General features: G+C 39.8%; 1 protein-coding gene across 2 annotated transcripts in view; it reads right to left on the reverse strand.

The window, feature by feature from the left end:
• Positions 1 to 709: 709 nt before the first annotated feature.
• Positions 710 to 15,271, reverse strand: part of SNCAIP (synuclein alpha interacting protein) — a 57,562-nt gene continuing 43,000 nt past the window's right edge. The window contains exons 8-11 of one of the 2 annotated variants that reach the window (XM_014953453.1): positions 10,597 to 10,689; positions 7,271 to 8,333; positions 4,670 to 4,740; positions 710 to 1,273 (exon numbers count right to left, since the gene is read on the reverse strand). In XM_014953453.1, the coding sequence (XP_014808939.1) occupies positions 1,189 to 1,273; positions 4,670 to 4,740; positions 7,271 to 8,333; positions 10,597 to 10,689 (1,312 nt within the window). In that variant the 3' untranslated portion in view covers positions 710 to 1,188. The remainder of the gene's footprint in view (positions 1,274 to 4,669; positions 4,741 to 7,270; positions 8,334 to 10,596; positions 10,690 to 15,271) is intronic. The other variant, XM_014953454.1, reaches the window with a different exon arrangement.

A 15,271-nucleotide genomic window follows, 5' to 3' on the forward strand; every position in this document is an offset into this window, starting at 1 on the left:
AAAGGTTCCTTCCAACCCAAACCACTCTATGATTCTATGATTGTCTTTGTGATAAAAAATTTCTTTGGCAAACTTCCTACGATTTCCCTGTGTTCTACTGGAACAGTCAGTAAAATAAATCCTCATGTATTTGGATCTTTCTCATCAAACCATAGAAGTCTTCAAATAGGAAGAGATCAATATAATCAAAATAAAGCAAATATAAACACACATATTTGATGTAAATAAATGTATCGGGTAACAATTGCCTAGTAGTCTGCTTTTGAATGTTACATTACATGACACATTTGCAGAATAGTTTACCAGAATGAAGTGAATTCAGTAAGAGATTTCGTTTTCTCTGAAAAGCTCACAGAATTTCCAATAAAAGTATCACGACAGCTTTGAAAAAATATGGACTAGGTCTTAGCAGATTACTTGGTAATTTAAACACAGCTGAGCACATTGCTGGTGTTTGGCAAGTGAAAAAGAAATCGTAACTTAAAATTGCACTTATGCTTTTATGCTTTTTTTTAAATTTTTTTTTTCTACACATTTTAAACTGCAAAGTGATGATTCACCATTAAAGGAATTGCTTACTTAATTGATGGACTGAACTGAAATCCTGGTACTGGATATTGTCTCATTATGAACACCAAAAAGACAAATAAAACACTTAAAGCTCAAAAGATGAAACAGTGAATTATGAGAAGGATCTGCACTCAGTGTGTCCTATTAACACCGTCTTTATTTCCTTTTTACAAAAAATAGAAATAATAACAGACAAAACATACTCAAAAAAATCAATGCTTTTGCCTTGGTCTCACTGAGGAGCTGAGCAGGCAGAGTCCTGGCTGAAAGTTTGACAGTATATGCCATTGACAAAGGGAAATAAAGATATATGACAATATATCCATGCAAGACACAAAGTACAAAATGTGTTCTGTGGCCCAACAAACACTTTGGAGGTTGCCTGTGTCATAACAATTTTCGAATTGTTACTTTTGCTCACCCATGCCTTTACACAGCACAGCTTACAAACAAGTTACATATACACATATATCATAAAAAAGTTTTGTATATGGTCTAACTGCTACAAATTAAGGCATCCTAACAGCTGCTGTTTTGCTGGTGAGGGATATGTCTCATATTAGTGTTTCAAAAGGATATATTTCAGGTATTTCAAAGTGAGACATCATGAGATGTGGTTTAGAGGAAGAATTCCTGCAGCTCTGGCTCTTCAGTACTCCTTTCACTGTTGGATTTCTGGCTTTTACTATTGATGTCATCATGCCTGGAGAAAAAAAGAAGAAAATTACTCATGGTAACACTAACAATATAGAATGATTTGCGCCGAATTTGTTTACCCTATTTTATTCCATTTGCAAGTATTGAACTCGGAATTAATCTTTCTCTCTGGGCATACTTCTCTAGACATGTACTACACAAAATGCTTTTTAATATTGTGGGTTCTTACTGACTTTATTGTAGCTCCCATTCTGCATTCAAAACTGGAAATCCTGGGACGATGCTTTCTAAGTCAAGGCATTAATTAGTACACTCTCATAATGTTCTGGTAATAATGGACAGATAATTTGCATCAATTAACTACTGCATTAGCTTAGACTAGCAGTGCTGAAAAGACCCTGCGGGTGAGTCCCCCATGTAGAGGTTCGCTCCAAAGACCCCATTTTGCAGCAATATAGTTGCACTGTGACCTAGAAGAGGATGGTTTTTAGCAAATGCAGATGTCTGTAGGTGACAGTGCTGAACAGATGTGCCTTTTACAACTGTGCCTGCTGACCTGAAGGAAACGTACTACCAATATCACTAACTGCTGACCAGATTTCTAATATCTTCTGGTGTCTCTGTCACTACAGAAATGCTAAACACCTCCTCATGCAGCAGGCCGTGATGCACAATCATAACAGTTCACAACAGAAGGACTGTAAATTGTCTGGGACAAGGCCTAAATTACTTTCATATTGATTTTATACTGTACTAGTTTGAATCGTAACTATTTTATTAGACATACAGATAAGCAACCTTTTTCTAGCGTATGTATTTGAAACTGTAATTTATCCAGCACCACTTCTGGCAGTGGGGTATCTGTTACATTAGATCCACTTACTATTTTAGAAGCGTGCCCGGTTTACTATCTGACAGAAACCTGATGGCAGATTCTGCTGATTGCCCCTGACGTATGAAGCAATTTTTGCTGTTGATAGCTGCAGCTAATACAGGGCTTTGTATTGATATGGTGAGTTAGTGCTTACTTTAATGTACTGCAGATCTCAGATGATTCAAAGTGTGGGAAAGAACCGTTCATTGGCATACATGTAAGATGGAAAAAACTACAAGCATTTGCTTGGAGTTGTAATATGCGAGAAACTAGGCAGTCCTTCCAAAAGGGGAAAAAATATCCCAACCCATCCTGCACATCCGAAATGCACTCTAGGGTCTTCAGAAAAAATAGTATGTATCAAATTTTAAAAGGGCACTAGAAAATTTAATACAATTCTCTACAATTAAGCTGTGACCAATGTGAAAAAGTAAACTACAAAGCCTTCATGTGCTTGGGTATTTTGAATGAAAAAAACAAAACAAATGAAATAAACAGAAGCTGAAGAGAGAGAAGCTGAAAACTGGTGGAGAAGAATGTAATCTGACTTGACGGTAGATTTTCTATAATGACTTCAGATTTCAGAAGATAATAATAAAATCCCATATATATGAGGGTCTAGAGGTAAAATGGGTTTGGGACTGTGTCCAGAAATATACACACACACCACCCTCGCACCCCACTCCAATATACCAATCTACAAAGGTTTAAGACACCAAAGACTGCACTGTTTTCCAGAAAGGTTATTTTCAAAATAGCTCTGAAATGGCAATTACAGAGTCTTCTCAGGCCATCCAGGGAAAAATCAAACAATGTCCAGGGGCTTGTAGTGCCAGTGACGGTGATATTTTTCTATTATTTAAATTTCACAGGCTACAGTGCAGCATCCAGTGGACTAATGACAGGCACCCATTTTGCCAGTCAAAATCACAACATATACTAAAAGGCATTGTGAATACTGGCTTAGAAGCTCTGAGAGCCTTCAGATCTGCATTCTGATTTCTGAAAAGCACAATATGTCTTCCATTCTTGCATGATTTTTGGAAGTCTCATGCCACAGACTCTGGCACACAATTTGCCCAATTCTGTCTTAATCTGTGGGTACAACAGCAGCCTCCTCAAGCTGCTCCTCTAGGGCACTCTGCTCCTTGTTTCCTACTCTCCAGTTTTCCACGTGCCCACCGCCCTGGGGGCAGTTTCAGGACAAGGAGCCTGGATCAGCAGTGCCTGGGGGGCAGTCAAAACTTCAGGTCCAACCTTCACCTTCCCAGCAGGTGACTCTGCTGCTCTGCAGTGGCAGCCAGACCTTCTCCATCCATCGCTGCTTCTGTGGAAATGTCCATGCTGCCAGGGATTTCTCACACAAGAACATTTTCACAAGGCAATACTAAATTATGACAACTGGCTACATCTGGAAGAGGGCTCTAACATAAGGATGAGATTAATGGTTTTGTATTACTCCATGGTCTGGACAGGCAGCTGGGTGTTTTGACTGGAGGCTGCCCACTGATGCTCCCTCAAACTGCTGCTGTGCAGTCAGTTTTCTGCACTGGAATTTCCCTCTGTTTTCAGGAGAGAATGAAACCTCTTGGAAACCTTACAGTTCTGTTTCTGGTTTCACATACACTCTGCCAATGACTTCAGAACAAGACTCCCATTTCCATTACGGAAATTGAGTTTTTAAGGATGTCTATTTGATTAGACATTTAGAAAAGAGTAACTTGACAGTAATTTAAGATCCCAAACTGAAAAATGACTAATTTATAATTTTCCCAAAAATATCTTCAAATGTATAATTTTAGTATGAACAGCAATAATTTCCAGGCCTAATGGAAGGATTTGTATCTCACTTTAACAGAAAAAAATTATCTTCACACAAATTTGTGAGTGTTAAGAGTTGAATAAAAATGACAGCTAGTTTTTACAAAGCTTTGGTTATAAAACAAACACACATTTCGTCAAATGTTGGTTTTTCCAACATGTCTTCATGTACCTTGAAGGACTGGTCTCTATCTGCCAGAATAGTCCTGATGGAACACTTCTAAATTAAGGAGTTTGAACACAGATTCAGACTTTTAAAAAACAAACTTAACTTTAAAGTCTAAGGGAGAGTACGAAAAATGTGTGAAAATAGAAGAGCACTAGACTTAAGTACAGCCTTCTGCCTCATGTTCTCTGTACTCTCCATTTAGAGATGAACTGTGGTCTTTTTGCCCTCCTCATGAGAGGAAATTTAATTTCCATTCTCATCTGGTACTTGACTTTCATTCAACAGAGGCTGAATACTCAGCCAAAGTGCCCTATACTCCCTCATGGATTTACGAGTATGAATACTTTTTATACTTGCTTGGAACTGAAATACTGTGGCCAGTTCAAGGGTGACATCAGCAGAAATCCATCATAAATTTTTGCTTTTCTACGAATTTATATGTTCATCTGTTCATTTACTTCCCTTCTTGTGCATCAATCAACTCCAGTATTTCAGTTATGAATAATGTTAGCAAACACATGCAATTTGAGAAAACAAAGCAACAGAGATGCTAAACAACACCATGCATAAGCACATACCAAGCATAATTACACAGAAGTTCTTCATTCAACGTGCTAGAGGAAAGACTGGTGTAGCTGAAGTAAGGACCCTAAAGAAGTACAACATCATATCAGTTAAAAACATGCATTGAGCTTAAAACATGCATAACATGGAAGTCTATCAAAACATGCAGTCAAATAGCCACAATATCATCTTAATGGATTTCTTTATAAGTCAGTAAATGAATCTGATACCTCTTTGACATGTGTGCTGTGGTCCTTTGGGCTTGTACTCTTTCCATAATTTTGATGTTGGCAACAACGACATGCAAAATCAGACAACATGCATTTTACAGTGCAAGCGCCAATACTGTTAGAATCCCCTTATTCAGCTCTTCAAATTTCTTAGGAAACTATGAAAGCTGCTCATCATGTTGTAATCTACAAGAACATCTTTGAAGACACATTGTCTTTTCCTCTGTCATTAAAAAATCTAAATCAATCTTTTGAAAAAACTTACCATTGCGTTAGGAAAATATATCTGTGTTAAATCATCTGTTTGACAAGATGGTGCATGTCTTTAAAGGCTCAAATCAGTATTTCATACCGTGATTCTGAGTAAACCTTAATAAATGCAGCCCCACTTCAATTTAGCCTATTAGGTCTCCTTTGAACTTTTCATTTTATTCCACATTCTGCTATAGCACTACTGTTCTAGCAGTACCCACTATTATGGACTGCTCACCATTTCCCAGTTCTCTATTTCCACTGTGACTTTTCCATACTCATTTTGCCTCCTCTATGCCTAAGATTTTCCTGTGTTTTTCTCCCATTACCTTGTCATAGTTTTTACAGTATATAATTCACTACTCCTCCTCCTCCTCTTGGCCTGCTTTATGTTCTTTTTTTCATCTTGAAATTATTCTTTTACCTCGTGTCTTTCCATCCATCCCTTCCCTCCCACCCTGTTTTTCATAGAGGATTAAATCATCTACCATTCCCTCTCACTCAACTCTTTTATGTGTCTCCAGATGCTTGCACTTCTCCTCTCTGCTCCACAAACACTTTGTGCTTACAGTATTTCCTACCTCTGTCTCTTTCATTCCATACCCTTTCCTTTCTCTTGGAAGATACATTTGTTCAATGTATTTTCTCCTTTCTTTCTAATAAGAGAGCAGCCTCCTAACTGAAGACATTCCTCTTTCTGTTGGAATCCCAGAAAGGGCACTCTGTTGGCTGCAGAAAGGGGATGGTTTGGACCCAGTACATTTTGCTACAGACCAGTCATATACTCTGACACGAGTGGACTGTGTGCTTTCAGGAGAGGGTGGTCAAAGAAGGCTGGGTATTGACAGCTTCAATACCTAGGGGATGGCTGTACCTCCTGCAGAAGCAGGAAGCAGGAAGGACCATTTCCCAGGGTCCTGCACCTGGGGCACCACAATCCCAGGCACAAGTACAGGCTGGGTGGAGAATGGCTGGAAAGCAGCCCTGAGGAGAAGGACTTGCGGGTGTTGGTGGGTGAGAAGCTCAACATGAGCCGGCAATATGAATTCATAGCCCAGAAAGCCAATCGCATCCTGGGCTGCATCAAGAAAAGTGTGGCCAGCAGGTCACAGGAGGTAATTCTACCCCTCTAACTCTGCGCTCGTGAGACCCCACCTGGAGTACTGTGTCCAGCTTTGGAGTCCTCAACACAGGAAGGACATGGACCTGCTGGAATGGGTCCAGAGGAGGGCCACGAAGATGATCAGAGGGGATGGAGCACCTCCTCTGTGAAGAAAGACTGAGAGAGCTGGGGTTGTTCAGCCTGGAGAAGAGAAGGCTACAGGGAGACCTCATAGCAGCCTACCAATATCTGAAGGGAGCCTACAGGAGAGCTGGAGAGGGACTCTTTGTCAGGAAGTGTAGTGACAGGACAAGGGGTAATGGTTTTAAACTGGAAGAGGGAAAATTTAGATTAGATATTAGGAAGACATTCTTTACTGTGAGGGTGGTGAGACACTGGAACAGGTTGCCCAGGGAAGTTGTGGATGCCCCATCCCTGGAAGTGTTCAAAGCCAGGCTGGATGGGGCTTTGAGTGACCTGCTCTAGTGGGAGGTGTCCCTGCCCATGGCAGGGGGGTTGGAACTCGATGATCTCTAAGGTCCCTTCCAACTCTAACCATTCTATGATTCTATGATTTCTGCTTTTTTTTTTTTTTTTCATAATATACCGCTTATTTTTATCCTGTTGGCCTCATCAATCTTGGCTATAAGACCTGACAGGGTTTGTCCTTCAGTTATTTGCTCCTCAGAAAACTTATGGGTTCAAGTGTGACATTCTGTTGTATAAGTTACCACTCAGAGCAACATCAAACATCATTTCCAGGTGACTCACACCTCCGTGGAAAGCTTTCAACAAAGAACATGTGAACCTTGTGCACTAAGAGCACAGACTCTGTACACAAGCAATACCCACCACTCCTTAGAAAAGCCTTCCAAAATCAAAACAGTGGGTGGGCTTTCTACAGGTCAAATACATTGAAGTATTTGTTTGCATCCTTTTGCTACAGAAGAGCAGGAAGAAGCTGTCAAACGTATTCATTACTTAAGGAGATAAGAGAAAAAAAAGGCCCTTCCTCCTTTTACTGCACTCACTGGCTTGTTTCTTCCTTTTGTGAGAGCTGCTGGATTTCCCTTGCTGTCTGCCGTCTTTCTTCCCAATGAGGTAAAAGGCAGCGTCGATGAGGTTTTGATCAGGTTTGCTGTTTGACAGTTGTTGTTGTTATTTTGGTTGCCACTCAGTGTCTCCATTATGGAACGAAAGGTTCCAAAAGGCCTTTTCAGCTGGTCCCCCGCTGGCTCCCCAGAGCCAGGTGGAGCCCGCATGAGTCCTTTCCCCCGGTCTTTATCCTTTTCCTCGTTTAGCTCTGACTCTGCCAGCTCCACCTGCACCACAGGCTCCTCAAAAGTCACTCGGAGTTTCAAATTTTGGGAGGTTCTGCGCTTTGAAGACGGAGACTTGAGAGCACTCTTAGGGCTGGTGGCAACCTTCTGAGCAGTGGCACTGTCCATGCTGGATGGAGAGTTGTCTCCACAAAACTGGCTCTGAGGTACAGTACCAGACTGATATGGGGCTTCGTTATCTGGATCGCTGCTCTCTGAAGTAGGAGAGGGGCTGTGGCCATCCACAGACTTAGAGACCCTCATACCAAAAGGGAAGCGGCGCCCTGCTGCAGAAGTGTGTTTCTTAATCATCAGGTGCAAATTCTCTGTGCTCTCAATGCTCTCCACTATGGGCTGAGGCCTTGGTTTGTCAGTTCTTTTCACAGGGGTGTTCTTCTGGTCCTCACAATTAGCTGAGTCTGTGTCAGACTCGCTCAGTGATCGTTGCATCAGTTGCCTCAGCCTGGCTAACTTCAGCTCCCTTTTCTCTGGCAAAATCTTCTTCACGTTCTTGGAGGATGCATGAGCATCCTGAAATTCCAAAGTCAGCTTTTCCTGCATACAGACGTTTTCAGAAATTTCCTTCCCCAACAACTGGCGCAAGATTTTATCTGAGTCCTCATCTTTTGTCTTGGCTCGAGCACGACTCGCAGTTCCCAAGCTGCCAAGAATCTGAATCCCATCTTGGGTGTTCAATTTATTTTTTGGTGGAGACAATTCATCTGCTTCAGATGGTTTCCACTGGGGTTTGCCAGAAGCAGGAGATGATGGTGAGCTTAAAGAAAAAAAGAGGAGGAAATACCACAGCCAAATTAATGCACATATAAAATATGAAACTGCAATTTCCAGTGTACGTGTCTGTCTCCACTTATTGTTACTTATCCTCTTCATCACTACTCACATGGATTTCATTACTATGATGCCACAGCGAAGATTACACAAAGAAGGAGGTAACCCTGCTTCCACTCCTAATTAGGATTTGAAGCTCTTTCCTGTCTCTTACAAAGAAAACTCCTTAAAATCAAAACTTAGAACGGTTATTTCACTACCAAAGATGACTTTCAGAGGAAAACTGTTTCCTATTTGTGGAAGTTGACATGTCTTAAAAGGTGAAAAAAACCTGCAAAGCCAAATGTCTACTAAGTCACATCATATGCAAAAGTAGCTTATTCTAAATACTGCAAAAGTACCAGCTCTCTGCATAGAAATGATTTAATAAATCTAGACTTCATCTGCTATTAATAATAGCCATATAAGACCTCATAAAAAGTCAGGGCCATTTGCACTCAAACCCTTTTCCAATATGAAATACTGAAAAGCATGAGAAAGGTGACATGAATTTATTTCAGTACTATTGGATAATAAATTAATTTTAGAACTTCAAATGTTATACAGCGAGGAAACAGCAGTCTCAAGTAAGTCTGATTTTCAAAGAATGTAAATTACAGAGACCATTTCTTTCTCCATGACATATGCCAGAGCTCATAATACTCCACATTCTTATTTTAAACCACTTCTCTGAACAAAGGTAAGGTGACAAAATTAAGGTTAGTGTGAGGCAGTGAATTAATACTTTTAATCTACTTTTTCACAAACAACTTCTACTTTGACGAGTCCACAGTTCTCACAGTGAACAAAACTCATGTCCCTATTCTAGCCATCTCATCTTCAATTAATTTTGTGCTTTTTCTCTGGTGTGAAACTGAAACAGACACTGAAGAATATTCATGTATCTACAGTGACATTCCTAGTAAAAAGGATAGGTTCTCTTAGATCTGCTACTGGCTCCTTGGTTGATGATAATATCCACAAATGAGTTCTGACTGGAAGAAAATGTAGTAGCCAACTATAAAATAAAACTTTAAATAAGAATATCATTTTCAGACTTGCTCACTTGACTAAAAAGATGTTGAAACCTACCCTTTTACACGAATTATGAATGATGGGAGATTTGCTCTCACCTGATCTTATCTGAAGCTGAAAGTAAAACAGTCCTGGTTCTCACTTGGAAAGACCGGTCAGCAAAAATGACAGAAACCAAATGAGCTGGAATGAGCAACCCTATTTGCACTTGTCTGAAACACTGGCACATGAAATTCAGGGACATGGAGCAATTGTTTGGAAAAGCGCTTGAGACTCTTTAAGAATGGATAAAAAGCAGTCACTGATCCTACAAGTTCATACTTGATGGCCCAAAGCTCTGAACATCAATGCCTGCAGAAGCTTCTAGGCTGACTTTAACATATATGTAGCTCCCTAACAACTCTGAAACAAGGAGAAGCACTGTATATGTCTTCCAGAGAAGAAACTGAACTAGAAGCTAATGATAAACTGAGTCCTGTTTGCATGTGAGTTACTTAATTCCTTTCAAAGTCTTCTTCAGATTGCTATTAGAGAGACATCATGAGCTTTCTTGACTTCCAAGCATCACCCTGGAAATCTGTGGCAAAAGTCAGAGAGGTATGTTAGCAGACTCCAGATCCAGTCCTCTGCCTTTATTTTCCTTATCTTTAATGTTACTCTGTGTCTATTTCTGGGACTTCTGACAGGATATGTAAACAATGCATAAAATTTCTGGACTTTTGACTTTTTATACAAGTTACTACAGGTAAAAGATTTAATGAGCATTAGGAGTCTTATGAGTCTGAAAGCAGGTTTTGTTGGTAACTGACTTTATGAATTACTGCTGGCAGTAATGTATGGTTGACCAACAGAAGGTCAAACTTCACAACTTTTCTAGGGGTTTCTAGGATCTTTTGCTATTCCTCTAACGCAAAATACATTCCATTCCATTGTAAATCTGATTTTCATTGTTGGGAAACAGGGACTATTCATTTCACACTCAAAATTTCCAATATTTATACAACATTACACACTGTCAAATTCTAGAAGCTCAGCTTCAAGCCCACGAAGTAAAAAAAAACATATTTACTTTACAGAATACATCTGCTATTTAGACAGGTCACAGCTGCTCCTGATAACCAATGTACCATGAAACTGTGCAAATCCAGGCGGTAGCTCAATTCCAGTCACCTTACCTTGGGGACGTGGGTAATGACTTGCCCTCTGACCGCTGGGCTTCTAAAAGCTGCTGGAGCTGGTTCTGTAATGTCACACGTTCCACTGTCTGCCTGCAAGAAGATGTGAGACTGTTTACCTTGCTTTGTAAAACTGTCATCCTTAGTAAGATACAAGATAACCGATACTTTGTATTCAGAAAATTTGTGTTTGTATTCAGAAAAGAAGTCCTTATCACCTATACTTTACATAGTAAATAAAAAGAGAAATTATAAATAATAGCATGAACAGAGAGTGTCTACTTGTCACTGAATCCTTGTGTGCATTTTGTGATCACTCAACGAGACCAGCTGAGAGATGTTTACTTGTCAGAGATTATTTTTTACATTTCATGTAAGGACAAGTGTGGGATCACAAGCAGCAGTTCAGTGGAACTGAGTGACTCACATAAAATAATACTCCAGAAACAAAAATATGGCAAACTTAGGGCCACTTGGTTCTTACTTGTTTATGTAAAGGAAGAGGAAAGGGACAGATCAAGAAGGCATTCCTACATTTGGTAGATGGCTTTTACCCAGCTAAACAATAGCTCAGACAACTGCTCTCGTCCGTTTCTATCTGCAAATGAACTAAGAGAGGACCCTTTGCCTGCTGGGAAGGACTGGTCCAATCTTCTTCAGCTGCAGGATGGAGCTAAGTATGACTTCTGCATATTCAGAGGAGTAGGAAAAAAAAGACATCTTCTTGCTGCCTAACCTTACCAAAGGTCCTACCTGTGCTCTGCACTCACCTTATACTCAGGAGTGTTGTACCTAACTGCAGTTTATCGCTTTCAATGTGGTGGTGTGATCTACACTGCTTTGTAAATAACTTTAGAGACCAATGTTTAAAAAATTGTAATAGTAGATATAAAAAGTTAGTAATATGAAAGTGGCAGCCGTATTAGAAACTCCATTTACCATATAACTGTGATCCCAGTCTCTGTTGTCTTTCCACATACTCATTTCCATAAGAAAGACTCAGCTGAACAAGATAACCTGCAAACTTTCAAGTAGCTCTACGAAAATGGAGGAATGGATTAGCTTTCCACAAAAAGTTATTTTTCCTCTCCCTGCATCCAATTTAGACCTTCAAAATACCCCCTTGCTTGTCAGCCACCACGAATCTCATTCAATCTTGTTTCATGACCTGTGAGTTCCAGTGCCTCTAAACACTGCACAGACAGAAACAAGAGACTTGCAGCTTTTCGTTATTGTACATGTGCTGTCTTCCACCTGGAATATAATTGGTACATTTGGTTTTATTCCATTGTCCTGGTCAAATGACCCTGTGAAAATGACTTTTTATCTGCTTCTCTCAGACTCTGCTTCTGTTGCTGTAGAAGTAATATGTTTTCAGTACTTTTTTTCTTATTGGATCTGCAGAACTAATAGAATTCTCCGCCAGTGTGCTGGACTCTTTCCTAGCTCGCACGCCATCAGCAGAAGTTAGCTGAGTTCCAAACGTAGTCTTTATAACTGGCAATGTCAGAGCCAGAAAGAATCCAGATGACTTTTTAGACTAGGGGTTGTACTTGCAGGGCTGGCAGAAAACAAACGTTTTACTTTCTACATATCAGAGTGGATCTGAAAAGTGCTGCAGAAATAAAGGTGGGGTCTTGACATACTGCCTTTCCATCACATTTTACAGTACAGTCATGCTTATGTAGATCCTTTCTTTCTTTAATTTTCCATCTTCCTTCCTCTTGCCTACACACTTCCTTAGACTATTTTAAAATTACTCCTACCATCTGTCAACATTGGCTTATATTGCAACTCCCACGACACTCTCTTTTAAGAGCCAGGGAAATTTTCATTTAAGATTAGATTGTGATGCAATTTTTCTGCTTTATTTGCCTTTTATGCTTCCTTCGACTTCTAAATAATTTAGCTAACAGCTCATGCTTTTAGCTTTAATAGAAATCTCTGACACCTCTTCTGTTGAGTTAATGTCCTCACTCCACTCAAACATTTTATTGTGCTAAAAGAATTAAAGTTTCCTCCATTTTCACAGCTTAACTAGTTAGTAAATAGCTCACAAAAACTCACACATCTTGCCAGCACTATCCCTTAAGAAATATAACATACATATATGTATCTAAGATAACATTGAAAATACGGGATCACAACTTCCTGGAATAATAATACTGCAAAGTATTAAAACCCGACTGGTTTAGGAGACAAGGTTACTGTAGCTTCACAGGCAAGAGGGTTTACTTCCTTTATGACATTTAATGCAAAATTTCTGAAGGTCTTAGCTCAGACAACATTCCCAATAAATAATATGTAAGGACCCTTCTGTGTCTACTTTATTGTGGACTCCAGCTACCTCCTAATGAAATCAGGGAGCTCAGTAACTGAACAGGGAATGGGCTGAGGCACTGGGCTCTACTCAAATATCTTTCATAGTATGATGCCTTACTTATTCATTTTGTTTCAAATAAAACAAGAATGACCACTCTACAAAGCAGAAAATAAAACAGCTTAACTAAGTAAAAAAGATATGAACATTGTAAAGTTTACACTGGGTTTCTTACTGTATGTCTATGTAACACTTACTGTCCCCCCGAAAAAACACAAACAATCCAGTAACTTGCAAACACCTTACCATACCACCACAACATTTTTTTATTTTGCTATTTTTACTGTTATTTCTATAACGTTTCAGGAAAATAATGGATTGTCTTTACAGAACATAGAAAAATGGCAGCAAGAGAGGATATTCAACCACTTTCTCATCTTCATCTTTTGACTCATGGTTTTCTTTGATCTTTGCCTTGACAGAGATTTTGGCTGATAGTGTAACAAAAAGATCAACTAGTGTCTTATTCATTAATTGCTTTGTACATCCAGGTCTATAAACACAGGACAGTGCAACCCTTTGGGAATGCAGATAGAATAGTCTGTCATCAAGCAGTGTTGCAAAAGAAGTCTAAGGAAGCATTAATTTTATGTCATTAGTTCTGACTTGGTTTCTTGAGGCCAGGAAAGCCCAAACAATAAAAGTCATTAATGCTAATGTCATTAGTGTGTGTATTTGTGCAGGTAGGAATTTTCTACACCAGGAACTAAGGTTTTTTTAGACAGATGAAATCAGCGAAGGAATAACTAAGATTGTAAGACCTATGGAAGTAAAATGAAAGCCAATATTTTGTATAGACTCTGTGAGAAACTTTTGTGACTGTCCTAAGCATATTGTATAGTTAAGAAAGTCCTACTGGATTGACTAAACTTCTATAATAAGCAAGAGATGCAAATCAAGAAGCCAGTAACAGTCGTCTTTGTGAGCCACTTTCCTTTTTACCTATGGAAAGAATTCTTGGTTCATTCCCTCTTTTGGGAAAAATCTCAGTTAATTCTCTTGTGAGGATGCAATGGAACATTTGCAGTTAACACTTATTTCCTTCTTTCTAATATAAAGGCTTTTTTTTTTTTTCCTGAATGGAGATTTAGATCCAACTCAAAAGGATTTTCTCTGTAACTTCTCTGTGTTTGTCATCTGAGCTGCTTTGGATCGAAGGGCTGAAAGATGTGAAGACTCTGGCAAAATGTGATTTTACTGTTTTGGTTTTGTGCCTTATTTTCAGGAATGACTCCAAAGAGTGCGATGGATTGGGTAACTTCTCTCTAGAACTTCTCTGTGTTGTCTTGATGACTGATGGAGCTCACAAAAAGAAAATGAGACAGTACTTCCTTCTTTGATTTAGAACCTTCAAAGACAGGTGTTGGTCTAAGACAGTTTGTGCACTGGTGTTCTTCTTGCACAATATCAACCCTTTCAGTCTTCCTGAGGTTGGGCACAAACAGTGTTATCAGAGAGAGGCTCCTATCCCTGGCTAATAAGGCACTCATAAAAGAAGACTGCATGATGAGCTCATGTTTACAGCAGCTGAGGGAAGGGTGGGAAGCACATAAAGTCTTTCTATGTTGATATTGACCATTCAAGTAATCCATCATGATACAATCATAATTCCTCTGTGTCTAGAACAACGTGCTTCACCACCAGCTGAAGTAGGTGGAGAAAACAGAGGAAAGGCAGCTCAGCTGCTCAAGTTGGAGCTATTCCTATGTAACAGCAGTTTGAAGTGACTTCAACTATAAACCAGATTTCCATCTGTTGCCATCTGTTGTTCTTAAGATCTTCAGAGGTGCTGTGGCCAATTAATTCTCCTGCTATGCCAGAGGTAAGGCCCCTTGAGTTGCCCCAGGCATGTACTTTGTACCATCCTTGAATTTTTATGCAAGATGGGGCTGAAAAACAGGGGAAGAGTCTTCTTCCATCATCCCCTCTGGCTCCTGAGCATGGACCTCTGAACACTGCTCCTGTCTGAGCCACTCACGGCCTGAGGCTAGCAGCCCAAATAGCAATGCAGAAGCCATTCTTTCAAGCAGAAAATAGAATATTTCACTGCCTCAGTCAACTGCAACAAGACTTGCACAACAGACTTACATCTCTTTGCAGAAGAAGAAGAAAAGGCTGCTGCTGCACTTACTAGAGCTAAATCTGAAGCCTGAAAAAATAGACTGCTGAAGGGAAGCAGATTTAGCTCCAGCTGAGACAAGCAAAGGAACCCATCAGGATCCAGATAAGAATCATTGACTTCTTATGCATGCAGTCTGTGAGATGGCAGGGGGGAGACTTGGAAAAGTGTTAGTG

Source organism: Calidris pugnax, unplaced genomic scaffold (genome assembly GCF_001431845.1).
Source record: "Calidris pugnax isolate Ruff unplaced genomic scaffold, ASM143184v1 scaffold209, whole genome shotgun sequence".
NCBI classification, from domain to species: domain Eukaryota; kingdom Metazoa; phylum Chordata; class Aves; order Charadriiformes; family Scolopacidae; genus Calidris; species Calidris pugnax.